At 38.0% G+C, this 12,992-nt stretch overlaps 1 protein-coding gene across 1 annotated transcript in view; it reads left to right on the top strand.

Moving 5' to 3' along the window:
* The first annotated feature begins 5,866 nt into the window (after positions 1-5,866).
* The window catches only part of LOC122788371 (glucose-6-phosphatase catalytic subunit 1-like), a 28,113-nt gene continuing 20,987 nt past the window's right edge, over positions 5,867-12,992 (top strand). Inside the window, exons 1-2 of the mRNA XM_044055446.1 lie at positions 5,867-6,096; positions 7,963-8,072. Coding sequence (XP_043911381.1) covers positions 5,867-6,096; positions 7,963-8,072 — 340 coding nt within the window. The remainder of the gene's footprint in view (positions 6,097-7,962; positions 8,073-12,992) is intronic.

Raw genomic sequence — 12,992 nt, 5'->3', positions numbered from 1 at the left:
TACTGTAATCACTGAGTGTAGCAATTTCAATGATCAATGTTACTTTTGTCTTCTTTTAATGGACTACTAATATCTGGTTTTCTCGCACCTATTTTTTGAACTGTTGGTAATGAGTGATCCTCATGTGATATAAACTTCATAATTTTTTATAATACTATGTGGTTCATGTTTCCAATGCTTCTCAGCTACGTCAATATTATAATGTTTGCACAATCCCCAATGCAACAGTCTTACCACATTATTATGCCTTCAGTATGCAGTCCTTCTTCCCTTAGTGTATCACACCCAGCAACAAGATATGTGACTGTTTCCAATTCTGTTTTACAAAACCTGCATTTTGTCTATTTTTTTGACATGTTCAATGGACTTTGTAAACCAACGTGTACATAGTCCAGTATCCAGAGCACCGATATTAACCTTTCATCTTTTAGTTTAAATTCACTGCTCCTTAACCGTTCCTGCATTAGATCCTGATTGACATGAGGTTATTCCAGAAGTTTTCTGTACTTGCAACTATATTTATGCAGCTTCCACATTTCTTGCCTTCTCATCTGATCCTTCCCCTAATATTCTCTCTTTTGTTTTGTTTTTTTGACACATTCAGTTGCTGCCTGATTTTTGTCTACTTCTGTTTTCTTTTTCATTCCTGCTTGACATCAATATGCTTTTACTGAACTAAGCAAGGAAGTAATCTTACCATGTTTGGATCTTTTGAGATCAGCAGATATATATGCAATCCTACAATTGCAGATCTGTACATGTAATCAATCTCAAAGAAGCCCATACATTTTTTAAAACCTTCAGAATTGGGAATATATAATCCTGGCATGCACACTGATTTTTATAAATCATTCGATAAGCATGAAGCATTTTTATTGTTTTCCTGTCTAACTGAACCAATACCTTTTGGGGCCAATCACCCCAAAACTGTAAGTTAAAATAGGAAGAGCAATTTAGTTTATAGCTTGGACTTTGTTCCTAGATGTCAGGGCTGTTTTTGGTATTAATTTTAGTCTTCTAAAATATTCCTTACTAAGTTTTATTTGCATTTGTTAGTGTTTTATTGTTGATCCTTCATCAATTCCCAAATATTTATACAGTCCCTCCTGCTAAAGTTCCTTTATGTCACATTCCTGTCCCAGACAGATATTTTCTTGGTGCTGTAGCTTTCCTGATTTAAAGGTTGCTTTTGCACATTTATCAAGACCAAATGACATTCTTCTGACATCTGAGAAAGTTTTGACCACTTGCAGTTGTGCTTGCAGTTTCTAATCTGATGAACTATATAGTTTTACATGTTCCACAAAAAGAAGATGAGAAGTCTTCACACTTTGTTGTTTTCTGGAAGCCAAATTGTAACCATGATCTAATCTGTTAAGTAGATAGCTTAATGGATTAAGGGTAAGACAAATTAGCAGTGTCACCCTGAAATATCCCCCTTTGAATTTTTAACCCTGGGATAATAATTTGTCCTTTATCATGGCTTAGCTGCAAACTGGTTTGCCACTGTTTCATAGTAACTTTAATGTAATCAATCAATGTAGAGCGTGTCTTATACATTTGTAAGCACTCCTTTATTCATGAATGTGGTATGCTGTCAAATGCTTTTTTGTAGTCTATCCATGCCATGCTTAGATTCCACCATTTTCTACAGTTCACCATTATTAGAACACTAAGCCAACTGGACTATTTCCAAACTCCCAGAATGATTAGTCCAATGTTAATTAAAAATTTTCTGACTATTTTCTGACACAGTAAACTGCAGCTTTAGTGATGACAAATGCAGAACTGCCCTGAGTTGCATATGCTCTTGGTGGAAGTGTTCAAACTGAAAACCCTGTACACAATCCACCCTGTCATTTTTAGGCAACCTAATAACTTACTGAATCATGCTTCTGCTGATTTGTAACTTGTTTTGGCAATATCATTGTCAGTGACTTGAAGCCGGGGTGGTGCAGCGGTTGGCGTTGTCACCTCACAGCAAGAGGTTCTCCCGTTTGATTCTTGGCTGGAGCGCCTTCTGTCTGGAGTCTGCATGTCCTCCCCGCGGGTGAGTGACGTTAAAGACATGCAGGTAGGTGCGAGCGTGAATGGGCATGTCTTCTTTGAAGGTTGGGCATCGGGCTGGCAACTCGGCACCTTAAAAATCTACTGCCAATCATGAGCGGACCGGAATTCCGCTGTGGCGACCCCTAACCGGGAAAAGCCAAAAGTCTTATTGTCAGTGACTTGGAAGAAAATATTTTCCTCTGTCAAAAGGTACTGTTGCTTGTGGACAGTGCATGCTTTAGAATCACAACACATAAAAATGACAAGCACTACATTGCTAATTACTGACAAGATCATGTGTAATTATATGTTAGTCGTTTTGTACAAACAACTCAAGGAATGGTTCTTATCTGCAATTATAGGCCATTAAAAAGTTGTCACAGAAAATAGTTTCTTAATAATTCAGATGAAATGAAACCCACTGTATTAGAAATGTGCATGAAAGCAGTATGTGTCAGTGGAAAGAACACTTTTATGCTACATAAAAGCAGGAAATGACAATATGTATCCCCCAAGTCTTGGATGTGTGCATTGAATGTGATAGTGTAATGCATTAAGATCAGAAAAGAAGCAGAAATCTTTTTTTTCTTTTTCTTCAGTTGTGGTGGCGTTTCCTTTGCATGCTTTAAGCAGAAACTCTGTTTATAATGACCTCTCTTGCCTGTACTACATTTTCACCAAAGCCGGCAGTTCTAAGAATTTATTTTTACCATTTTGCTTATGTACGTTTCAGCATCATTGGTGACATAGTTCAGAATGTACAGACTACCAAGGTAGCCACAGCCTGCACGCTATTGTTGTACAGATATAATAAATGTCCCACGGCACCCTGGGTACTTTTATGACTCCACTGATGCTACTGCTTTTTAATAGTGAAAAAGTATAAGAGATGTGTTCAGAGATGATGTACTAAGGATTCTCCCCTTTCTGTCTGCTCCCCAAGAGTTACCAGACATTGTTTCATATTTGCAAAATTCTAGAACATGGATTTCTCACAGCAACAGGGTCTGCTATAGGAAGGCTATAAATTTAAAGGAAAAAAACACCAAAACATTATTTTACAAAAGTAAATATAGAAATGCTGCATTTGGACTTAGGATAAAAAAAAACACAATGAAAATCTTAAGAGAGGGAAAGCAAGGTTTGACAAGCCACTTAGACTTGTATACTGTACCAACATGGCAAATGAAGAAATCTGGATATGTATACAAAGCAGAGGGTAACACTTCTACCACAGCAAACTGATAACTGCCAGACTGAGCAGGCATGATACAGGAAATAACTCGCACTATAAGGCACTTTCTGTAGGTAACCATGCATGTAGGACTTCTGTATGCATAAACTGAGACATTTTATTGACAGGACACCAGCCAACAAAACATTTGCCAACATCACTATGACTGACAACAAAAACACAAAACCAGACAGAATGTGTGAGTTCCTTATTAGTCTGTTCTGTTGTAGATGGCTTTGCTCCACCTCTCTATCATCTATATATAATCCCCACCCCCCCCCCCCCACACACACACACACACACACTAACAGGACACTACACAAAATACACAGTAAAGATCAGAAAATTCATACATGATGCCAGCATGTGAGACTTATGACACACTGTGTCCTAACACAGCAAACGCTATGCTAGCAAATTATGTCAACATTCAGTCCTCAAGAGTACTTTGTCAGAAATGTTGGGGGAGCAAATGTTTGTAAGTAAAGAAATTATTTTTTTGAGCAGGGATAGAGGAACTGAATTGCTGAGACATGTAAAGCTTTACTAAGTTCAGTGATATTGGCTGCCAAAAAAAAAAATACTAGAAAATGGAAATTAAAATCGGAAGTATTGAATATTACAAAAGAGATAAAAGAAAAAAGGGAATGAGCAAATTACAAAGTAGATATATATATACATACACACACACACACACACACACACACACACACACACACACACACACACATAAAAATATTGCAAAATGTTTACAATGGTTTGTTTTCTTTTCTAGTAATGTGCATCCATGCCATTGATTTAATGTTTGTCTTTTCGGCTTTTTCCAGTTAGGGGTCGCCACAGTGGAACTCAGGGGTCCACTAATGATTAGCAGTAGATTTTTATGGTGCCAAGTTGCCAGCCCGACGCCCAACCTTCAGTGAAGGCACGCCCATTCACGTATGTCTTTCTAACGCCACTCGACTGCGGGCGGGACATGCAGACTCCACACAGAAGGCACTCCAGCCGAGAATCGAACAGGAGAACCTCTTGCTGTGAGGCAACAATGCTACTGCTGCACCACTGTGGCTCAAGATGTTTAAAAACATACATCTGACAACACATCAGTTACATCTCATGTACCAGCTTACTGCAAACAGCACACTGTTCACCAGCCTGCCACATCTGAGCCAACAGCAGATTCACATATTTCAATGTATCATATACTAGAAGTACATCAGCACAGTTTGTGCTAAACTAGTTCAAATATAGTCTTTGTAGTTATGTGTAGAGTCTGGATATAGTTATGAGTAGATGCATATTTCAAGACACTAGCTGCCAGGAAAAATTACATTAAAGCAATGTAAAGGCAGACATGTTACTGTGAGTGAGGTACACATATAATACAATAACATGCCTCTTCGAAGCTCTAACAAAGACCTACTACAAATCTACAAACCCAAGTCTAAATTTGGACGCAAGATGTACAGCTATCACCACACTATTGTCTGGAATAGGGTCCCACTAGAAATCAGGACCATTACGCATCCTAAACAATTTAAGACAGCCACCAAAGAGCACTTTAAAAGTCACTGGTCCTGCCAGTGCACTGTCCCACCTTAAACATCCCCTACTTCCAATACCTTATCTGCTTTCTGCCCTTAACTCACTCTTCTCACTAGCTCTCTAATCTTACTTGACTACTCTTTCTACTGTCTTCTAAAACCTATTAAGCTAATCAGCTCTGAGAAACATTCTATAGTAATTGTCTTGCCCTCATGCAACTACATTATGATAAAACTCGTTTTTTGTAACTACTTACCCCAAAAACTATATTCATCTTAATGACATTTTATTTATTTTTATACATGTTGAAAGAGCTTTGCTATACTCCTAATTATTGACACTGTATAACATTGTATCGCCACTTAATGCCTTGTAATAATCCTATAACATTGCTGTTTAATGCTAATTTATAATGAAAATTGTATAATATGTTGGAGCTTTTCTCCCCGGGCCTCTGCTGAAAAAGGGCTCTTCAGCTCAGTTGGACAATCCCAGTCAACAAATGTAAAATAAATAAAAATAAATAAATGCCATAAAGATTTTTAAGGAAGCAATTTTAAATTGAACTATCTTCCCAAAACTAATATGCCTAAGCAATTCTAATCTATTTCTACTGTTATGTAGTCTTCAATGATATCATACTATTTAAAGACTTAACTGTACATTTTCCTGTAATGGTTATAAATAATTAATTCAGATGTCACTAAGGTTGCATCTCCTTCTCAAAATTAACTAAACTAGTTTTAGAAAATCAAGATGGAAAACATCCTTTTGATATGGAAACAGTCATATCAAAGACCTGTCACATGGAGAGAAAATGTTTTTCAGTTTTTCACTAACAATAATAAACTGTGTGCGTCAAAAAACTGCTGCAACATTCTGGACAAACAACATTTTTGGTAGAAACCTGCTGAGTGACCAAAGATCAATGTGTCTGTGTTTGTCTGACTTGTTTATCTGTAACTATATAATGAGGCTGCAAGCCCAACAGGAAAACAGTACAGGTAGTAAACAGTGAGCTACAGCAAGGCTGTGAAAATGGAATCTGGAATGGACCTGATCCATGTTTTTGGAATCCAAATGGTTCAATACCTTCAGACCAATTACAAGGATTCCCAAAACCTGTTCCTGTTCATCTCATTCGCTGCAGATTTACAAAACACCTTCTTTGTCTTCTTCCCGATCTGGTTCCATCTCTGCGAGTCAGTGGGCATCAGACTCATTTGGGTGGCTGTGATCGGTGACTGGTTGAACCTTGTTTTTAAATGGTGAGTTCTATTCTAGATCTTCTTCTCTATGTATTCTGAGTGATACTGTAAGAAACAAACAGCATCCCAGTTAATGTTTATGTGACTCCCTCTAAGTATGGTTTTAAAATTTACATACTCATCCAAACTTGGGAAAATAGTGGCATTTCAGGAAGTGTGACGGTTGTAATGCCTAACATCCAGAAGGTTTACAAGTGTCCATTGCATGAAATTAACTTTGCATTGGAACACACAAGAGAATGTTAGAAAAGAACATTACTATAGTTCTTTTTCTATTTTGACAGAAGATTGCAACAAACTTAAATTGTTTGTTAATTTGTCACAGTTCTGAATTTTTGTATCATGTACTTGTTTATTTGTCTAGACAAATTGTATGAATTGGGTACAGCTTGTTTCTGTGTTTGCCTACTGATTACATCAACAATGTTTTAGTTGCTTTGACAGTTTATTAAAGCCATGTGATTTGCACCTTTTACTGACTGAATTTTGTACACTGACTGCATGTATTTCAACTAGGTTATTTTCATCATGTTCTTTACTCTGAAAAAGTCCATGTGTATATTTGGACAAAAGTACTTAGATCTTTATTGCGGGTGGCAATAAAGTTTTTATTTTCCTGATCAGATTTGTCTTTATTTAATATGGAAGAGAATTTAGAAATGTAGTGAAGTTAGCCTCTGGAATGATTTATTGGGGGGGGGGGGGTGGATATAATGTTTACCCACATTTAATGGAATGAAGTACAGGGAGGTGAAATGGTCTGTTCTAGGTCATAAAATTAGCCGTATTTCAAAGTTTCACATGTAGGATTTTTAATCCAGAGTTCTGTGCACTAGTCTGCAATCTTGATATGTTAGTTACAGCTCTATAGACAAATATTGAACCCCTCTCTGTACCAGTCTTCAAATCTCTGCACTCCATTTAGTCTGCATGTTGTTTGCCTTATAACATTCAAAAAGTATAACTGTGACAACAAATGTAGCTCCTTTCCAAACATTAGTCCTCTGATAATTTTAAGACCTAGTTCTCATGTCCTCAGGGTCTGTTTCAGCACTTCGGTAATCATTATTTGTCATTTACATGTTTGCATGACACCGTTGTCTTTGTACTCCTCTAATATATGTGTGTTTCATTGCTATCTTCTCTTACTGCTATTCATTCAGTACATTCTAAGACTTTGCACTGGTATACGTACCCCTGCTGTCTCTTCCTCACATTTACAATCATTCTGCACACCACTTCTGACTGCTGGTTTTGTCAGACGTAGATTCTGCTTGAACATACTTTTTAAGAGGAAGCTGTGTGGAATTCCACTTGTGTTAGAGTGGACATAGTAAATGAAGCTCGATAGCATGTGTTCTTCTCTGTACCTTACTCACTGCTATTTTAATAGAAATGCATTATGCTATCACTGTATAACTTACTTTCCTAGCAATTATGATGTTTATCTGTGCTCACCCAGTGCCCTTGTATTTGCTTATTCAGATGTCCTTCCAGAGCATTCTCACACTGAGCTATGAGATATGAATTCACTTCTCCAGTGTTTCCAACTATGGCACTAAATCATGGTTTCAGCAGATGCCACCTACTTTTGGGTGTCTGCAAAGACATCCCTTCGTTAATGATCTCATCAGTTTCATAATAAAACATATTTGACAGGCCAAACCCCAAGACTCAATGTGACTTCATTTAGTTCAGCCTGTTTTCACTTATCTATACGTTGTAGTCACTCCTGCAAACTAGACCTCCCTGACACTACAGAATCATAACAAAACAAAAAAGTGATGTGAAGCATGCATATAAGGTGTATGTTTAAAATACAACACGTTTAATAAAATGCAACCTTCTTTTCCTTGTTTTTTATAGGATTCTCTTTGGACAAAGGCCATACTGGTGGATCCATGAAACCACTTTCTACAGTAAATCCTCAGTCCCAGTGGTTGAGCAATTCCCAGTTACATGTGAAACTGGGCCAGGTACTGTTTTGTAAATGGGAAATAACAAGAAAAGATATGCTGATAAATGATTTAGTGATCACAAAATCTGATATCTTAATCCAATAGACCTTGGAAAGAGCAATTGAAACAGCAGGTTCAAGACAGAATCATAATTCAGCTACTAATTATACAAATAATTCAATATATTTAAAAAGAGGGAATAGGGTAAGTATTTAATTTGTAGCAACATCAGATATTACCATGTTCATACAATCATACTAAGAGAGATATAATGAACTCTCAAGTTCATTCATGATTGTATAACATCTGGAATCCAAATAACATCTGCTACTATATGTTCTGATAAGATGTTAAGCTGAGGTCTCATCTGCCTGAGTTAGTGGTAGTTCAGGTGGATGTAAAAGATCCCATGGCACCTATAGCAAAGAGTGCAGGAAGTTCCCCAATGCCCTGGACAGATTTCTCCCAGTAGTATATATACAACCTCAGATAACCGTCTCCCCGAAAAGAGACTACTAGCCTAGTGGGCCTTACCTGATCAAAAAAGGATAACTAAAATAAAAAATCTAACATATTTATGTGTTTGTGTATTTTGTTTGTTTGTTTGTTTGTTTGTTTGTTTAAGCTAGTAAATATTTAACTTGGTCATTTATTTGCTTGCTTGCATTTGTTGATCAAGAAAGTCAAACAGGGCAGAGTTCATTTTCAATGGAGGTTATGAAAGAAGAAAATACACAAATATCTAACTAACATCCTTCTATAGCAAAATATATTTATGTGTGCCCCTCTTACTGGCATCTTTGTTATGTGTTTGTATCCTCTCTGCCTGCTGACTAACAGTTCTCCTGCCTTCTTGCAGATTTATCTTTCTCTAGGAGGGTAACTATCATGATGGTAGGCCATCATTTAGGCAGACAATTTGACCTTAACCCCCTCCCTTTGGTGGTTACATCCATGCTCACAGATGTGAAGGTGTGTAATTCCTTCCCTAAGGTTATGTACATTCATGTATACACCCCATGAAGTATTCATTTATTGAGGCATGGGTTTCATTGCATCCTTTCTTAAAATAATGTGTGATACCTGTACAAGGGTGCACTCTGACAGGGCACTGCAGTGACTTACACAGCAGCAGGATAAGACTGAGAGCAGTGAAATACATGAACAAATGCAAAAAAATATATAGTTACTGTTTGGTAGATTTTGTAAACTACTGTGTCATCGCAGGTGGATTCTACTACAAGTGCTTGAAGACGACAGTCTCAAAGCCACTAACTCAAGCATCTTGTAGCTTGTATAGGCGCCACTCATGCTGGAACTCAATATACGCTCAAGCAAACACCTGGGGATGAAGTGGAAGGGATTAGAAAGTAGATTAGGCAGAGATCAGGATGGGGATTTAGGCTTAATGGGGAGTTTTAAGGTTATGAAGCAGGAGGAGAGGTTTTGGGTTAGGGAGCAGTATGGGAGTTTTAAGGTTATGGGGCAATAGGGGAGTTTTAGGCTTAGAGAGTGGGAGGGGAGCTTTACAGCTAGGGAGCAGTATGGGGAGTTTTATGGTAAGAGAGTGGGAGGGGAGTTTTCGGGTTAGGGGACAGCGTGAGAGTTTTAGGCTTATAGAGTGGGAGGAGAGTTTTAAGGTTAGGGAGCAGTAAGGGAGTTTTAGGCTTAGAGAGTGGGAGGAGAGTTTTAGCATTAGGGATCAGTAGGGGAGTTTTAGGCTTATAGAGTGGGAGGGAAGTTTTAGGGTTAGGGAGCAGTAAGGGAGTTTTAGGCTTAGAGAGTGGGAGGAGAGTTTTAGGCTTAGAGAGTGGGAGGAGAGTTTTAGCATTAGGGATCAGTAGGGGAGTTTTAGGCTTAGAGAGTGGGAGGGAAGTTTTAGGGTTAGGGAGCAGTAAGGGAGTTTTAGGCTTAGAGAGTGGGAGGAGAGTTTTAGGCTTAGAGAGTGGGAGGAGAGTTTTAGCATTAGGGAGCAGTAGGGGAGTTTTAGGCTTAGAGAGTGGGAGGAGAGTTTAATGGTTTCAAAGCAATTAGGGAATTTAAGTTTAGGAGGGAGTTTTATGGTAGGGGAGTGATAACTGGGGTTAGGAACTGGGTGAGAGTTTTATGGTTACCGCTAGGGTTCTGGTAGGGCTATATAGTTTTATAGAATCAGGTGTTGGGAAGGCTAAGTAATTATGGGAGATTGGGCTAGTAGTTAGAAAACTTTCTTTTTGAACAAGCATATCATGAGCAAGTTTGTTGTACGCTGGTACCACATGAGCCCATGCAGTACTGTTAGAAATATAAGCAGTAAAGACTGTTTTAAGGAGCAGAAAGAAAGACTCTGTGTAAAACAAAAGGCTTCACAGTGGAAGAAGATATGCAGTAGTGAAGTTAGTGGTCATTGAAAACAGAACAGGTAGGAAAGTTGTCCAAAACCTTGTAAATAAGTGGCCCTTTGCTGTCATTTCATTTTACTTTCATTTGTAATACTGGCCTGTATACATATTTAATTTTTAAACGGCATTTCACTATCTTGAGATTCATAGATTCATGGACTGATCTAGAGGCCAATGTCTGGTCATTTTCTGATCAGTGTTCTACCTCCTGTAAACAAATTTAAATAAATAAATAAAATGTCCAAGATGGTCTCCTAGTAAATCACCTGGAATGAATACTTTGATTCACACTATGCATACAAATAACATTTTATAACAACTATACTACCTGAAATTTGTTCCACTGTAAGGTACTTTGAATTGGGCGGCCTCGGTGGTGCAGCGGTTAGCGTTGCCACCTCACAGTAAGAGGTTCTCCGGTTCGATTCTCGGCTGGGGTGCCTTCTGTGTGGAGTCTGCATGTCCTCCCTTTGGTTGCATGGGTTTCCTCCGGGTGCTCCGGTTTCCTCCCACATCCCAAAGACATGCTGTAGGTGGATTGGACACCCTAAATTGGCCCTAGGTGTGAGTGCATGCATGTGTGTGCCTTCTGTGGAAGGTTGGGCGCTGGGCTGGCAACTCGACATCATAAAACTCCACTGCCAATCATGAGTGGACAGGTGATCTGCTGTGGTGACCCCTAACCGGGAAAAGCTGAAAGAAGAAGTAAGGTACTTTTAATTCCTTGATGAAGGAGTTTAATGTCCTCTTGTGTGTGCAAGTTTGATTAATAATGTTAAAGTATGAGATCCCGTAGCAGGATGTGCGGTAGCTCAGTCATAAGTGAAGGTAACCATTAGTATTTTATCTTTAGATCAGCAGTGACAATCATCTAGAGCCAGTGTTCACAACACCTGTTAGCCACCTTGTAATATAAAGACTGGCTATAGATGGCTGTCACTATTGATCTCCCTGTGACACCCCAATCCCATGTGCAAAAATAGAAAAAGAGGGTTGTAGATGGATGGATGAAAGGACTCCTTCTGTAAAATCTGTATACCATGGGAACTACCTTAGATATGTCTTTGCATATAGGAGGGGTACTCTGCATATCATGTATTTGTCTAGTATAAAATCTTTGAACATATGCAATTTAACCATCTAATTTCTATTGGGGACAAACATGGGATTTCTATATTTTAAAGCAGGTCTTACTAATGTCAAATATAAGAGAATTATAATGTCTACTTCCTTAATAGGAATCTGATTGTCATCTTTCCTTTTGTTAATTAAGAAGAAAGTTACATATCCTTTTTAATACTATGAAAAAGCGGCAAAAATATGAAGTAATAAGCTGGAGTGGTTGGTACTAATGAAATACGTCGTGTTAACTAATCGATCTACACATATGATTTTATGTTGCTGGAATGTTGCAAAACACATCAAACCTCCAGACTAATATGCAAAACAAAAATCGTCTTACTCTGCAAATGGCTTCAAGCAAATTTTTTAGTCAAAAATATGAAAACTATTTTAATGTTATTCTCAAGCTTCAAAAAACTCTTTACTATATCAAACGTTCTGATTCAGGACTTAAATGGTAATATCATTCCAAATGTAAAGCAAAAATATGTGGAACTTACCTTAGAACATTCCCTTAACTTCTTTACCCTTACTGACAACATAGATCATTCCCTTAACTTCTTTACCCTTACTGACAACATAGATCATTCCCTTAACTTCTTTACCCTTACTGACAACATAGATCATTCCCTTAACTTCTTTACCCTTACCGACAACATAGATCATTCCCTTAACTTCTTTACCCTTACCGACAACATAGATCCTTCCCTTAACTTCTTTACCCTTACCGACAACATATATTCTTCCCTTAACTTCTTTACCCTTACTGACAACATAGATTCTTCCCTTAACTTCTTTACCCTTACTGACAACATAGATCCTTCCCTAAACTTCTTTACCCTTACTGACAACATAGATCCTTCCCAAAACTTCTTTACCCTTACTGACAACATAGATCCTTCCCTAAACTTCTTTACCCTTACTGACAACATAGATCCTTCCCTAAACTTCTTTACCCTTACTGACAACATAGATCCTTCCCTTAATTTCTTTACCCTTACTGACAACATGGATCCTTCCATAAACTTCTTTACCCTTACTGACAACATAGATCCTTCCTTTAACTTCTTTACCCTTACTGACAACATAGATCCTTCCCTTAACTTCTTTACCCTTACCGACAACATAGATACTTCCCTTAACTTCTTTACCCTTACCGACAACATAGATCCTTCCCTTAACTTCTTTACCCTTACTGACAACATAGATCCTTCCCTAAACTTCTTTACCCTTACCGACAATATAGATCATTCCCTTAACTTCTTTACCCTTACCGGCAACATAGATCCTTCCCTTAACTTCTTTACCCTTACTGACAACATAGATCATTCCCTTAACTTCTTTACCCTTACCGACAACATAGATCATTCCCTTAACTTCTTTACCCTTACTGACAACATAGATCCTTCCCTTAACTTCTTTACCCTTACTGACA

This window comes from Protopterus annectens, chromosome 13.part0 (genome assembly GCF_019279795.1).
Source record: "Protopterus annectens isolate FY-2018-M chromosome 13.part0, PAN1.0, whole genome shotgun sequence".
NCBI lineage: Eukaryota > Metazoa > Chordata > Ceratodontiformes > Protopteridae > Protopterus > Protopterus annectens.
This window is presented reverse-complemented; position numbering and strand designations above follow the sequence as displayed.